Below are 13,840 nucleotides of genomic sequence, written 5' to 3'. Positions count from 1 at the left end.
TAGAATTTACAGTGCAGAAGGAGACCATTCAGCCCATCGAGTCTGCACCGGCTCTTGGAAAGAGCGCCCTATTTAAGCCCACACCTTCACCCTATCCCCGTAACTCAGCAACCCCATCTAACCTAAGGGCAATTCAGCAAGGCCAATTCACCTAACCTGCACTTCTTTGGACTGTGGGAGGAAACCGGAGCGCCCGGAGGAAATCCACGCCAGGGACAGTGACAGTGACCCAAGCAGGAATCGAACCTGGGACCCTGGTGCTGTGAAGCCATAGTGCTAACCACTATGCCACCGTGCTGCTGACCTGACACTCATGATGAGAGCAGAGTTGACTGTAATGTCCAAATGGACAATTACCCCATTGACACTCAGTATTCCTAAAGGAAGTGTATCCCAGCCAGGATCACACCCTTGGAACTATATCCCACTTAACCATGGGCTCTGGAACTGTAGGATAACTTTAGGAATAATAGATTAGCCTTCGCGTGTAGATTTACCAGAATGAATTTGGAAGGTTATGGGTTGATCTGATTAAAGTTTTCAAGATACAAAGAGGAACCATTCGGGTGGATAGGGAGAAAGTATTTCCAATGGTTGGAGAATCTAGGACTTGGTGCAGTGTCTAAAAATTAGGGCCAGATCTATCAGGAGTGAGATTAGGAAACACTTCGACACACAACAGGTGGTAGAAATTCAGATCTCTTCCGCAAATGATAATTGATGCAATGACATTGATGCAATTGTTAATTTTGTTTTAAATTTAGAGTTACCCAATTAATTTTTTCCAATTACGGGGCAATTTTAGCATGGCCAATCCACCTACCCTGCACATTTTTGGGCTGTGGGGGCGAGATCCACGCAAACACTGGGGAGAATGTGCAAACTCCACACGGACAGTGACCCAGAGCCGGGGTCGAATCTGGGATCTCGGTGCCGTGAGGCAGCAGTGCTAACCCACTGCGCCACCGTGCTGCCCCGCGACTGTTCATTTTAAACCTGAGATAGCTAGATTAATGAGCAACCAAAGGTATTAAGGGGTAGGGGGCAAAAGTAAGAATATGGAGCTAGGTTGGAGATCAGGCAGGATCCCAGTAGATGACGGAACATGCTCAAGGCACTAAATAACCTGCTCCTGTTCCGAATCACCGTTTTCAAACTTTGAACTGACTCCATGCCTTCTGACATCAACCCTGAACGTTCGAATTGTAAGGTTGGGCCACCTCATTTTGGAAAATCATTGCTTTCTATCTGCCCTATCAGATCCTTTAATCAACTCGCTCAAATCAGCCTTTGATTTTTTTGACTCAAAGGAAATTCAAGGTTAGTCGATGCAGCCTGCCTCGCGCCCCTAGGCTTTGTGTTTGAGACCATGCGATTAGTGATAAGCTCATGTACTGGCATCCATGTCTGGCATCCAACTACACGGTTCCACAACACCAATCTCTTCCAGCCATCCAACAAGGGGCCAGGGCAGGAAAGGTGAGGTAGCTAAAAGGCAGAGGTCATCAATGGAGCATGCCCTGACCTCTGTAAGAATCTGGAATTAACAACCACGAAGCCATCGTCAGTTGTCGTAGATTCCCAGATGCCCTTTAGGAAAGGAAATCTGCCATCCTTACCCGGCCTGGCCGACACATGACTCCAGATCCATTGTGATGTCGTTGGCTCCTAAATGGCCTCGCAAGCCACAAAGTTCAAGGGCAATTGGGGATGGGCAATAAATGTTGGACGAGCAAGTGATGTCCACATCCCATGAATGAATTAAAAAGGAAACCCTTAGTAAATGCCACAGGGGTCAATGTATCCGGTTAAGTAATGGCCTAAGATCTGGAAGAACATGCATGTAGGTGATGTGGATCTCTGGAAGGCAACATGGGTGCAGGAGATATTTTGATAGAACGTTCTCCTCTGGGAGGTTTTCTATTTGGATATCCATAAGATTTTATTTTTTGAATGCAATCTGTTTCTGGAACTTCTGTTGATTGTTTTATGAGATGAAGTTCCAACCCTCCAAGTCTTTCACTGATCTCAGAGATGTAGCTCCAATTTGGAGAACTGTTAGCACCAATTAAAGTCGGCTGTGTTGTGCTATCTGAGTGCTGAATTTCATTGAGCAGATATATCGAAGTCCCATTCGCCCTCAAGGTGGATGTCGAAGATCCCGCAGTATTATTGTGTTTCCCCTCCTCTTCCCCAGCCTGCTCCCCACCCCCTTGTGTCCCCTCCTCCTCCATCCTGCTCCTCCACCCCCTTGTGTTCCCTCCTCTTCCCCAGCCTGCTCCCCCACCACCTTGTGTCCCTCCTCTTCCCCAGCCTGCTCCCCCACCCCCTTGTATCCCCTCCTCCTCCCCAGCCAGCTCCCCCACCCCCTTGTATCCCCTCCTCCTCCCCAGCCTGCTCCCCACCCCCTTGTGTCCCCTCCTCTTCCCCAGCCTGCTCCCCCACCCCCTTGTGTCCCCTCCTCCTCCCCATCCTGTTCTTCCACCCCCTTGTGTCCCCTCCTCTTCCGCAGCCTGCTCCCCCACCCCCTTGTGTTCCCTCCTCTTCCCCAGCCTGCTCCCCCACCCCCTTGTGTTCCCCTCCTCTTCCCCAGCCTGCTCCCTCACCCCCTTATTACCCCTCCTCCTCCCCAGCCTGCTCCCCACCCCCTTGTGTCCCCTCCTCTTCCCCATTCTGCTCCCCACCCCCTTGTGTCCCCTCCTCTTCCCCATTCTGCTCCCCACCCCTTTGTGTTCCCCTCCTCTTCCCCAGCCTGCTCCCTCACCCCCTTATTACCCCTCCTCCTCCCCAGCCTGCTCCCCACCCCTTTGTGTCCCCTCCTCTTCCCCATTCTGCTCCCCACCCCCTTGTGTCCCCTCCTCTTCCCCATTCTGCTCCCCACCCCCTTGTGTCCCCTCCTCTTCCCCATCCAGCTCCCCCACCCCCTTGTGTCGCCTCCTTTTGCCCAGCCGGCTCCCCCACCCCCTTGTGTCCCCTCCCCTTCCCCATTCTGCCCCCCCACCCCCTTGTGCCCCCTGCTCCCCCCCAGCCTGCTCCCCACCCCCTTGTGTCCCCTCCTCTTCCCCATTCTGCTCCCCACCCCCTTGTGTCCCCTCCTCTTCCCCATCCGGCTCCCCCACCCCCCTGTGTCCCCTCCTTTTGCCCAGCCGGCTCCCCCACCCCCTTGTGTCCCCTCCCCTTCCCTTCCCCATTCTGGCCCCCCACCTCCTTGTGCCCCCTCCTCCTCCCCAGCCGGATCCCCCACCCCCTTGTGTCCCCTCCCCTTCCCCATTCTGCCCCCCCACCCCCTTGTGCCCCCTCCTCCTCCTCCCCAGCCTGCTCTTCCACCCCCTTGTGTCCGCCCCCCCTCCTCCACAGCCTGCTCCCCCACCCCCTTGTGTCCGCCCCCCTCCTCCCCAGCCTGCTCCCCCACCCCCTTGTGTCCCCTCCTCCTCCTCCCCAGCCTGCTCCCCACCCCCTGGCCCAGACATACTGCTTTACCCTGTGTTAACACCTAATCCAGCTGTGGTCTGCTGACTGAACCAGGATTCAGTGGTGTTCGCTCTCTGTTCCTTGCCCTCAAGTGATGGGATCCAGGGGAGTACACCGTGAATACCCCAGCTCTCACAAAGCAGCTGAAGGAGCGCCATCAAGACATTTATTTTTGCAGTGCAGAACCTTCTGGAACCTGTTGGGTCTCTCCTCCTTCTGCCACGAGGGGCCTGTGATGCGACCATCAATTCACACGAGACAGAGCGTTGAAGTGAACAGTGGCTTTAATCGACTAGAACAGTGCCTGCCTGCGACTGCTCTGCAAGTGAGAGCCGCCTACAGGGCAGCTGCTCTATATACCTCCCCTCAAGGGGGCGGAGCCAAGGGCGGAGCCCACAAGGGCACCAACATGATACAATCGGTGTAGTACAGTACAATGGTCCATAGGTGGAGCCCACATGGGCAACAGCAATGTAGTACAGTGGTGAATGGTTACTATAATACGTTCACCACAGCCTGGTCTCTCTATTTGGCAGCTCGCTACAGAATTCCCAACTGATAGCGGCTGCATGGGGTGGGGGCCGGGGGCGAGGGAGTACAACCGCAGACCCGTGGCCCAGCACAATGTGAGCTTGTGGACCCTCACAGGCATGAATAATGGCTTCAAATCACACTGGCAATAAATGGCTTTGACCCAGTGGACTGAATAGACTCCTTCTGGCCTGATCCTAGCGAGCAGAGTTTCTGACCCTGCGATGGTTTAGGACTCCACCACATCTGATTGGAGGGAGGTGGCGGAACCGAGTGAGTTTGACTGGAATATTGATGGTGCAACCTCATGAGATATCACTGACACTTTCCATAAATACCTTGCAAGGTCTACGACGTTACTGTACGGTGACAAGCTGCTGTTGCACGCTGCCTATCTCAACAAAGATCAGCAAAAGAGTATTTTGTTGCCAACCCTCCAGGATTGGTCCGGGTCCTCCAGGGTTCGAGACCAGTATCAGAGACAACATAGACACTGTTCTAAATACGCGAGGAATGGGAAATCATAGAGCATTAAAAAAGAATGATTGTTTCATTTGAACACTTCTGTTTATTAATATTAGAGATGGGGGGTGGAAAATTACTGACATTCAAGCATTGTCTCATACCAGTTTCCAATTTGCCAGGGAAGGCAAGTCAGGAGAGGCTTTGAACCAGAGTTGGCAACCTCTGCACTTAGGAGCGTCAGCAAGGAGCCCATCAGGCGATCATTTCATAGGTGGCTGCTTTGCTGATCGCCTCTTGGTAGGTGTCGTTGTCTGTCAGCTCCAGGTTGACCTGGTGAGAGTTCCTCATGTGTTCTTTCAGTGGGGCGTAGTCGCCAAAGATGCTGCCGCAGGGGGAGCACCTGTAGTGGGGGTGGCTGCTGTGTTTCTCCTGGTGCCTCCAGCAACAACTGGGCGTGTGAAAGGCCCGGTCACACAGGCAGCAGTGGTAGTTCCTCCTCCAGAAGTGGACCTTCAAGTGCAAACCCAGGCTCCGCTCGTCGGCGCACCAGAGGTCGCAGATGTTGCAGACGTGGTAGTGCTGGCCCCCGGCCAGCGCCAGGTAGAAGCATTTGGACATGGGGATGAAACGGGCTGGGCATGGGGCAGGGGCCCTCCTGCTCGCTGCTGCCCCACGTGGCACACATCGTGGCTGCCTGGGCACACTCTCAGGCAGAGGCTGACCTCTGCTCAAGCACGCCCAAGGGTTGAGTCCATGAGGCTGGCAGTTCTTTGCATGACCTTGCAAGGCCCGGATGCTCGTGAAGATGCTCTGGCACGCCGGGCACCAACAGGCTTCGGAATGATGTTTAGGGATGCTCACTGGCTGGGATGAGGCTGAGGCACTGGCGTCTTCAGCGGGCTGTTGGGTGGATGATGCCAGGGTCTGTGCCACTGGGCAAGGTGGCATTGACCAAAGGTCCACTTCCAGGGGAATATCATCAGTGTAAGATCCAACATCAGGCTCAGAAAAGGGGCTTTGATCGAGGTCTTCATTGAACTTCATTGGAACATCATTCAGCCAGTCTGCCCTGGCTCCATTAATGTCTGCAGGGGTTGCAAGGGGTTTATTCAACAGGCAGTCCATCAATGGTAGCCCAATGTCCTCTCCCTCGCCCGAAGAAGCTAGTATTTCTGAACTCACTTTGCAATCTCTGACTGCGAAGCTAATGCCAGCCCTGGAGAGGGGCTGAGCAACCGCAGGTAGGGATTCCCTCGAGACTCTTGCACATGGAGTTGGGCTCAGAGATCTGCTTTCTCCGCGTTCTGCTGCTGGTCCCCGGTACAAGTGGATGGCCCCTTCTAAAAAAGGCGGGGTTACTTTCTTCAAGTATTTGGTAAAACTAGGATTGTGCATGTTGCTGTACTTTGTGTGCAGGTGTAGGGTGGAGAGGCTCCTGAAGGTCTTGTGACAAATTAAACATCTGCGAGGATGGGAATGGAGTTTCGGGTTGTCCAGAGGCTGGGGTCTGTACCTGGGAGATCGCTGGGCAGATGCACAAAGGTGTGTCACTGGGCTGGCAGATGTATTCTGCGCAAGGCCGTCTGGAATGGACGGTTCATCAGAATCGCAATTCCCACTGAGTCCCTCATCCTGGTTGGGAATGCCATCATTCCAGTGGGCCACTGTCTGCTGAGGCTCCTCAGGAATGCATGTGTAGCCGCTGAAAGAGAAAACACTCTCGATCCTCAGTCCCGTGCCCTCAATCACCTCTGAAGGACCAATCAGCCTGGGATCAGAGCTGGAGCTGGGCAGCGCCCCAATAGATTGAAGCCCCTTGGGGTTCAGGGATCCTGTCCACACAATCTTCAATTCTGCTTCATCCTGAAGACCTGAGTTGATGGAATTTTCCACCAATGGTTTTCTGTTCATCGTGAGATTCTGCTTGTCAAGGTTGGGCCACGTTGAGGCATCACCAAACCTTCCCTCGATGTTGATTGGTTTTCCGGATTGTCTTTTGATCTGCCAAACAATTTTGGACATGTCTGGTGATTGGAGGGTATAATGGTGACTAAGCTGGAGTGGAACCACCAGCAGCTGAACAATGTGGGGCTGCTGATCTATTCAACAGCACCTGAATATTCAATATCGATGGGGTATGGTCTCATGTAACTGTTGACTGCAAGGTAACATTACTTGCTCAAAGGCACCCTGGTGAGTGCAAACAGGCTTGGCTGAGGGTATACAGCTGGCAGGGTAAGCGACCAATTTTAACACAGAACCCAAATTCACCAATTTTTCAGCACCAACAGTTCGAGACCTTCTCCCTTCACTATCACGTCCAGTTCTGGGCCCCACCCTTTTGGGAAGGATGCCATATCCTTAGGGTATGGAGGAGAGTTACTGGATAATGGGATTAGGGATGAAGGACTTCAGTTACGTGGAGGGAGTGGACAAGTAGGGGGTCCCCCAGAGAGAGGATTATGGTACATTTAATTGAGGTGTTGAAAATTAATAATAATCACTTATGGGCAGCACGGTGGCGGATGGGTTAGCCCTGTTGCCTCACGGCGCCGAGGTCTCTGGTTCGATCCCGGCTCTGGGTCACTGTCCATGTGGAGTATGCACATTCGCCCCGTGTTTGCGTGGGTTTCACCCCAACAACCTGAAGAAGTGTAGGCCAGGCGGATTGGCCGTGCTAAATTGCCCCTTAATTGGAAAAAATTGATTGGGTACTCTAATTTTATTTATTTTTAATTTTAAAAAAGTAAATAAAATAATAATCGCTTATTGTCACGAGTAGGCTTCAATGAAGTTACTGTGAAAAGCCCCCAGTCGCCACATTCCGGCGCCTGTTCGGGGAGGCCGGTACGGGAATTTAACCCGCGCTGCTATTACAATTTACATAGATGATTTGGAGTTGGGGACCAAGGGCAATGTGTCCAAGTTTGCAGACGACATTAAGATAAGTGGTAAAGCAAAAAGTGCAAAGGATACTGGAAGTCTGCAGAGGGATTTGGATAGGCTAAGTGAATGGGCTAGGGTCTGGCAGATGGAATACAATGTTGACAAATGTGAGGTTATCCATTTTGGTAGGAATAACAGCAAAAGGGATTATTATTTAAATGATAAAATATTAAAACATGCTGCTGTGCAGAGAGACCTGGGTGTGCTAGTGCATGAGTCGCAAAAAGTTGGTTTTCAGGTGTAACAGGTGATTAGGAAGGCAAATGGAATTTTGTCCTTCATTGCTAGAGGGATGGCGTTTAAGACTAGGGAGGTTCTGCTGCAATTGTATAAGGTGTTAGTGAGGCCACACCTGGAGTATTGTGTTCAGTTTTGGTCTCCTTACTTGAGAAAGGACGTACTGGCACTGGAGGGTGTGCAGAGGAGATTCACTAGGTTAATCCCAGAGCTGAAGGGGTTGGATTACGAGGAGAGGTTGAGTAGGCTGGGACTGTACTCGTTGGAATTTAGAAGGATGAGGGGGGATCTTATAGAAACATATAAAATTATGAAGGGAATAGATAGGATAGATGGGGGCAAGTTGTTTCCACTGGCGGGTGAAAGCAAAACTAGGGGGCATAGCCTCAAAATAAGGGGAAGTAGATTTAGGATTGAGTTTAGGAGGAACTTCTTCACCCAAAGGGTTGTGAATCTATGGAATTCCTTGCCCAGTGAAGCAGTAGAGGCTCCTTCATTAAATGTTTTTAAGATAAAGATAGATAGCTTTTTGAAGAATAAAGGGATTAAGGGTTATGGTGTTTGGGCCGGAAAGTGGAGCTGAGTCCACAAAAGATCAGCCGTGATCTCATTGAATGGTGGAGCAGGCTCGAGGGGCCAGATGGCCTACTCCTGCTCCTAGTTCTTATGTTCTTATGCTAGCCTTGGGTTTTGATAGACAACAAGGAGACAATGGGAGCAGGAGGGTCAGTAACCAAAGGGACACAGATTTGAAAGGAAATTGGCAAAAGAATTAGGGGGGAGGATGAGGTTATTTTACGCGGTGGGTTGTTACAATTTTGCACTGCCTTAAAAAGATTGGAATAGCAATTTGCAAAAGGGAATTGATGCATGAGAAGGGCAAATGTGCAGATTGCGGGAACATGGCAAAACACACAGCTCATTAAATTGACAGCTTATTGAAATAGCATGATCACAATGGGTCAAATGGCCCTCCTCTGTGCTGGACCATTCTGAATTCCTGGGCAGTCCCATGACATTAGTGTTTCCTAAAAGCACAGCCATGCCACAGAGTGAAGGTTCAGGCTCAATGTTCCCGGTCACCCCTGTACAAAGTACCAATCGGTGGGCAAATCAACCCATGGACTGGAGGTCTATTGAATAGGAATCTATTTTTTAATTCATTCAAGAGATGCTGACTGGGCCCTGCATTTATTGCCCATTACTAATTGCCCCTTGAGAAGGTGATGGTGAGCCGCCTTCTTGAACCTCTGCAGTCCCGGAGATGTAGGTACACTCGCAGTGCTGTTAGGGAGGGAGTTCCAGGGTTTTGACCCAGCGGCAGTGAAGGGGCGGCAGATATATTTCCAAGTCAGGGTGGTCAGTGGCTTGGTGAGGGGAACCTCCAAGAAGTAGCATTCCAATGTGTCTGTGGCCCTCGTCCTTCTAGATGGTAGTGGTTGTGGGTTTGGAAGATGCTGCCTAAGGAGTCTTGGTGCGTTCCAGCAGTGCAGTGCACCATTTCTCCGGTGGAGTTTGTTATATTTTAGTGGATTTGCACCAGTTTAAAATTCTCACCAAGCCAGAGGAACAGGAGGTGTGTTCTGCCACTAAATAGGATCCTGATTGACATGTATCTTAACTCCAGTTTTCCCTACTTGTTCCATGTCCCTTGTTACCCGTATCTAATAAAAATATATCTATCCCAGTAATGAAAACTCCATTTGTTGCAGATTCTACTTTCCTTTTCGTGAAAAATACTTCCTAGTTTCCCTTAGTCTATCTCTAATTTTAAGATTACAATCCCATATTTCTAAATTTAGAGTATCCAATTCATTTTTTCCAATTAAGGGGCAATTTAGCGTGGCCAATCCACCTATCCTGCACAAGTTTGGGTTGTGGGGGGGGGTGCGAAACCCACGATTCCTCATTTCTGATTCCTCAGTCAGGGGAAATACTTTGGCCCGATTTCTCTGGCTGTGGGCGGCAGGGTGGCGCAGTGGTTAGCACTGCTGCCCCACGGCACCGAGGACCTGGGTTTGATCCCGGCCCCCACCCCCCCCCGGGTCATTGTCTGTGTGGAGTTTGCACATTCTCCTCGTGTCCCCACAACCCAAAAGGTGTGCAGGGTAGGTGGGGGTTGGGCACACTAAATTGCCCCTTAATTGGGGGGGGGGGGGAGGGGGGAATGGGGTGCTTTAAATTTATTTTTTAAAAAGAACCTGAACGCAAGGGAATATGAGCCAGATTTATAACAATCTGCCCTTGTGATTAACCCTCTGAGGTCCAGGATCATTCTGATGGGTCGACTGCATGAGAACAGGTGGGAAAGTAGAGTTGAGGCAGAACATCAGCAATGATCCAATTGAATGACAGAATAAACACAAAGGATTATATGGCCTACTCCAGCAACTGTTCCTCACCTTCCTATGTTTGAGAATTACAACAGTTGAAATTAAGTTTGTTGGGAAGGCGCCTTCAGGGCACAGATGGAGGCCATTCGGCCCACCGGGTTCATGCTGGCCCTCTGCACAGCAACCCAGTCAGTGAGCTCCAGGTCATTACCGCTCACTGTGCTTAAAAAAAAGGACTCTTTCTCACATTCCCCGTCCCACCCCCATATCTCTTGCCCGAAAATTGAAATCTATGTCCTCCTAGACCTTGAACGATCAGCTAATGGCAACAGCCTTGCCTAAACCTATCTTAATCTTGTCGACCTCGACCAGGTCGCCCCTCAACCTCCTTTGCACCAAGGAGGTCAAACCCAGCTTCTTCAGCCTAAGCTTGCAGCTAAAATCCCCCGTCTCTGAAACCATTCTGGCAAATCTCTTCTCAAGGCCCTTCACATCCTTGCTAAAGTATGGTGGCCAGAACTGGGCGCAGTGGACCAGCTGAGACAGAGGAAAGGGACGTCTGGGCAGTTTTATTGTGTAACTCGGTGCAGCGTAGGCCCTTGTTGGCCTGAGAATGAGTCAGCTTAGGCCCTTGGTGGCCTTACTGAGGCAACTCTTAGTTAATTGAAAGCAAGCAAGATAGTTTATCATTTTTCTTATTCATGAAGAAAGGTTTGAAGTGAATTGGAACTGTTACTCTGGAATATTGTAAACAGTTCTGGTCTCACACCATGGATTCTGTGAACAATTTTGGCCCCCTTATCTAGGGAAAGATTACTAACATTGGGGGAAGTCCAGAGAAGGTTCACTCGGTTGATCCAGAGTGTGGAGGGATTTTCTTATGAGGAGAGGTTGAGTAGGTTGGGCCTGTGCTCATTGGAGTTTAGACGAATGAGAGGTGACCTTATTGAGACATATCGGATTCTCAGGCGGTTTGACAGGGTCGATGCTGAGAGGTTGTTTCCCCGAGACTGGGAGAGTCTAGGACCAGAGGGCTTAATCTCGAGTAAGGGGTCGCCCAGTTAAGACAGAGATGAGGAGGAATTTCTTCTCTCCGAGGGGAGTGAATCTGTGGAATTCTTTACCGCAGAGAGCTGTAGAGGCTGGGTCGCTAAGTATGTTCCAAGGTTGAGACAGATTTTTAACCAGTGAGGGAATCGAGGGTTATGGGGATAAGGTGGGAAAGTGGAGTTGAGGATTATCACATCAGATCAGTCATGATCACACTGCATGGTGGAGCAGACTCGATGGGCCGAATGGCCTACTTCTGCTGCTACGTCTTATGGTCTATGGTCTTTTGGGATGTTCTTTCATTTGATGTCTGTCTAATAAAGCATCTTAACAATTTGTAGCTGGCTTCAGCTCATTAAAATTTCCCCGGTCTGCACACTGGAAAATGGTGTGAAAGCAAGTGTGGAAGACAAGGTATTGGGTTCCTTCCCCCGTGCAGCTTTCTCTATTGCTTGGATGTTAAGGTACTATCCTGAACATAAGATGCAGGGACTGCTTGTGAGTGACCACCATCACTGAACCCGAAAGACTATCTAAGGTAGACCCATGATTTGCATTAGGCTCTGTAACTACCTTTGCCCTCCCTGGGTTAGGGAGCTATGTCCCTCACAAACCTACAGCTCCTGGAAAGTGAGTGATTGTGAGCACGAGGACTCAACTTGCCTGGAATGTCTCACATGGTTGAATGGCCTGACCTTTTTGAACAGGCTTACCTCTTTTATACGCAGTTGCCTGGACAGGGTGCAACAAGGCGAATAGCTAGAGATGCTTGAACTCCTCTGAAGGAACCAGTGAGAACAAATGAGTGTGAGAATCGGGGAGTGTTCACATATCAGTGAAATGAGTCAGCGAGAGTGAGAACGAGTCAGCGAGAGTGAGAACGAGTCAGCGAGAGTGAGAACGAGTCAGCGAGAGTGAGAACGAGTCAGCGAGAGTGAGAACGAGTCAGCGAGAGTGAGAACGAGTCAGCGAGAGTGAGAACGAGTCAGCGAGAGTGAGAACGAGTCAGCGAGAGTGAGAACGAGTCAGCGAGAGTGAGAACGAGTCAGCGAGAGTGAGAATGAGTCAGCGAGAGTGAGAACGAGTCAGCGAGAGAACGAGTCAGAGTGAGAATGAGTCAGAGTGAGAATGAGTCAGAGTGAGAATGAGTCAGAGTGAGAAAGAGTCAGAGTGAGAATGAGTCAGAGTGAGAATGAGTCAGAGTGAGAATGAGTCAGAGTGAGAATGAGTCAGAGTGAGAATGGGTCAGAGAGTGAGAATGAATCTGAGTGAGAATGAATCTGAGTGAGAATGAATCTGAGTGAGAATGAATCTGAGTGAGAATGAATCTGAGTGAGAATGAATCTGAGTGAGAATGAATCTGAGTGAGAATGAATCTGAGTGAGAATGAATCTGAGTGAGAATGAATCTGAGTGAGAATGAATCTGAGTGAGAATGAATCTGAGTGAGAATGAATCTGAGTGAGAATGAATCTGAGTGAGAATGAATCTGAGTGAGAATGGGTCAGAGTGAGAATGAATCTGAGTGAGAATGAATCTGAGTGAGAATGAATCTGAGTGAGAATGAATCTGAGTGAGAATGAATCTGAGTGAGAATGAATCTGAGTGAGAATGAATCTGAGTGAGAATGAATCTGAGTGAGAATGAGTCAGAGTGAGAATGAGTCAGAGTGAGAATGAATCTGAGTGAGAATGAATCTGAGTGAGAATGAATCTAAGTGAGAATGAATCTGAGTGAGAATGAATCTGAGTGAGAATGAATCTGAGTGAGAATGAATCTGAGTGAGAATGAATCTGAGTGAGAATGAGTCAGAGTGAGAATGAATCAGAGTGAGAATGGGTCAGAGAGTGAGAATGAATCTGAGTGAGAATGAATCTGAGTGAGAATGAATCTGAGTGAGAATGAATCAGAGTGAGAATGAGTCAGAGTGAGAATGAGTCAGAGTGAGAATGAATCTGAGTGAGAATGAATCTGAGTGAGAATGAATCTGAGTGAGAATGAATCTGAGTGAGAATGAATCTGAGTGAGAATGAGTCAGAGTGAGAATGAGTCAGAGTGAGAATGAATCTGAGTGAGAATGAATCTGAGTGAGAATGAATCTGAGTGAGAATGAATCTGAGTGAGAATGAATCTGAGTGAGAATGAATCTGAGTGAGAATGAGTCAGAGTGAGAATGAATCTGAGTGAGAATGAATCTGAGTGAGAATGAATCTGAGTGAGAATGAATCTGAGTGAGAATGAATCTGAGTGAGAATGAATCTGAGTGAGAATGGGTCAGAGTGAGAATGAATCTGAGTGAGAATGAATCTGAGTGAGAATGAATCTGAGTGAGAATGAGTCAGAGTGAGAATGAGTCAGAGTGAGAATGAATCTGAGTGAGAATGAATCTGAGTGAGAATGAATCTGAGTGAGAATGAGTCAGAGTGAGAATGAGTCAGAGTGAGAATGAATCTGAGTGAGAATGAATCTGAGTGAGAATGAATCTGAGTGAGAATGAATCTGAGTGAGAATGAATCTGAGTGAGAATGAATCTGAGTGAGAATGAGTCAGAGTGAGAATGAATCTGAGTGAGAATGAATCTGAGTGAGAATGAATCTGAGTGAGAATGAATCTGAGTGAGAATGAATCTGAGTGAGAATGAATCTGAGTGAGAATGGGTCAGAGTGAGAATGAATCTGAGTGAGAATGAATCTGAGTGAGAATGAATCTGAGTGAGAATGAGTCAGAGTGAGAATGAGTCAGAGTGAGAATGAGTCAGAGTGAGAATGAGTCAGAGTGAGAATGAGTCAGAGTGAGAATGAGTCAGAG

General features: G+C 49.3%; 1 protein-coding gene across 1 annotated transcript; it reads right to left on the bottom strand.

Annotated features, from left to right (window-relative positions):
- Window positions 1–4,560: 4,560 nt before the first annotated feature.
- LOC140402408 (uncharacterized) lies at window positions 4,561–11,803 on the bottom strand. Its single transcript, XM_072490172.1, has 2 exons — window positions 11,747–11,803; window positions 4,561–6,468 (listed from the first exon to the last, which is right to left on the bottom strand). The coding sequence occupies exon 2, from the start codon at window positions 6,376–6,378 to the stop codon at window positions 4,720–4,722; it is 1,659 nt and encodes a 552-aa protein (XP_072346273.1). The 5' UTR covers window positions 6,379–6,468; window positions 11,747–11,803; the 3' UTR covers window positions 4,561–4,719.
- Between the last annotated feature and the right edge of the window lie 2,037 nt (window positions 11,804–13,840).

This window comes from Scyliorhinus torazame, chromosome 25, assembly GCF_047496885.1.
Source record: "Scyliorhinus torazame isolate Kashiwa2021f chromosome 25, sScyTor2.1, whole genome shotgun sequence".
NCBI lineage: Eukaryota > Metazoa > Chordata > Chondrichthyes > Carcharhiniformes > Scyliorhinidae > Scyliorhinus > Scyliorhinus torazame.
The sequence above is the reverse complement of the archived record's forward strand: the minus strand, read 5'-3'. Positions and strand labels throughout refer to the sequence as shown.

Coding starts and splice junctions, on each gene's coding strand:
- LOC140402408 (XM_072490172.1), bottom strand. CDS start 6,378: ATGAACAGAAAACCATTGGTGGAAAATTCCATCAACTCAGGTCTTCAG.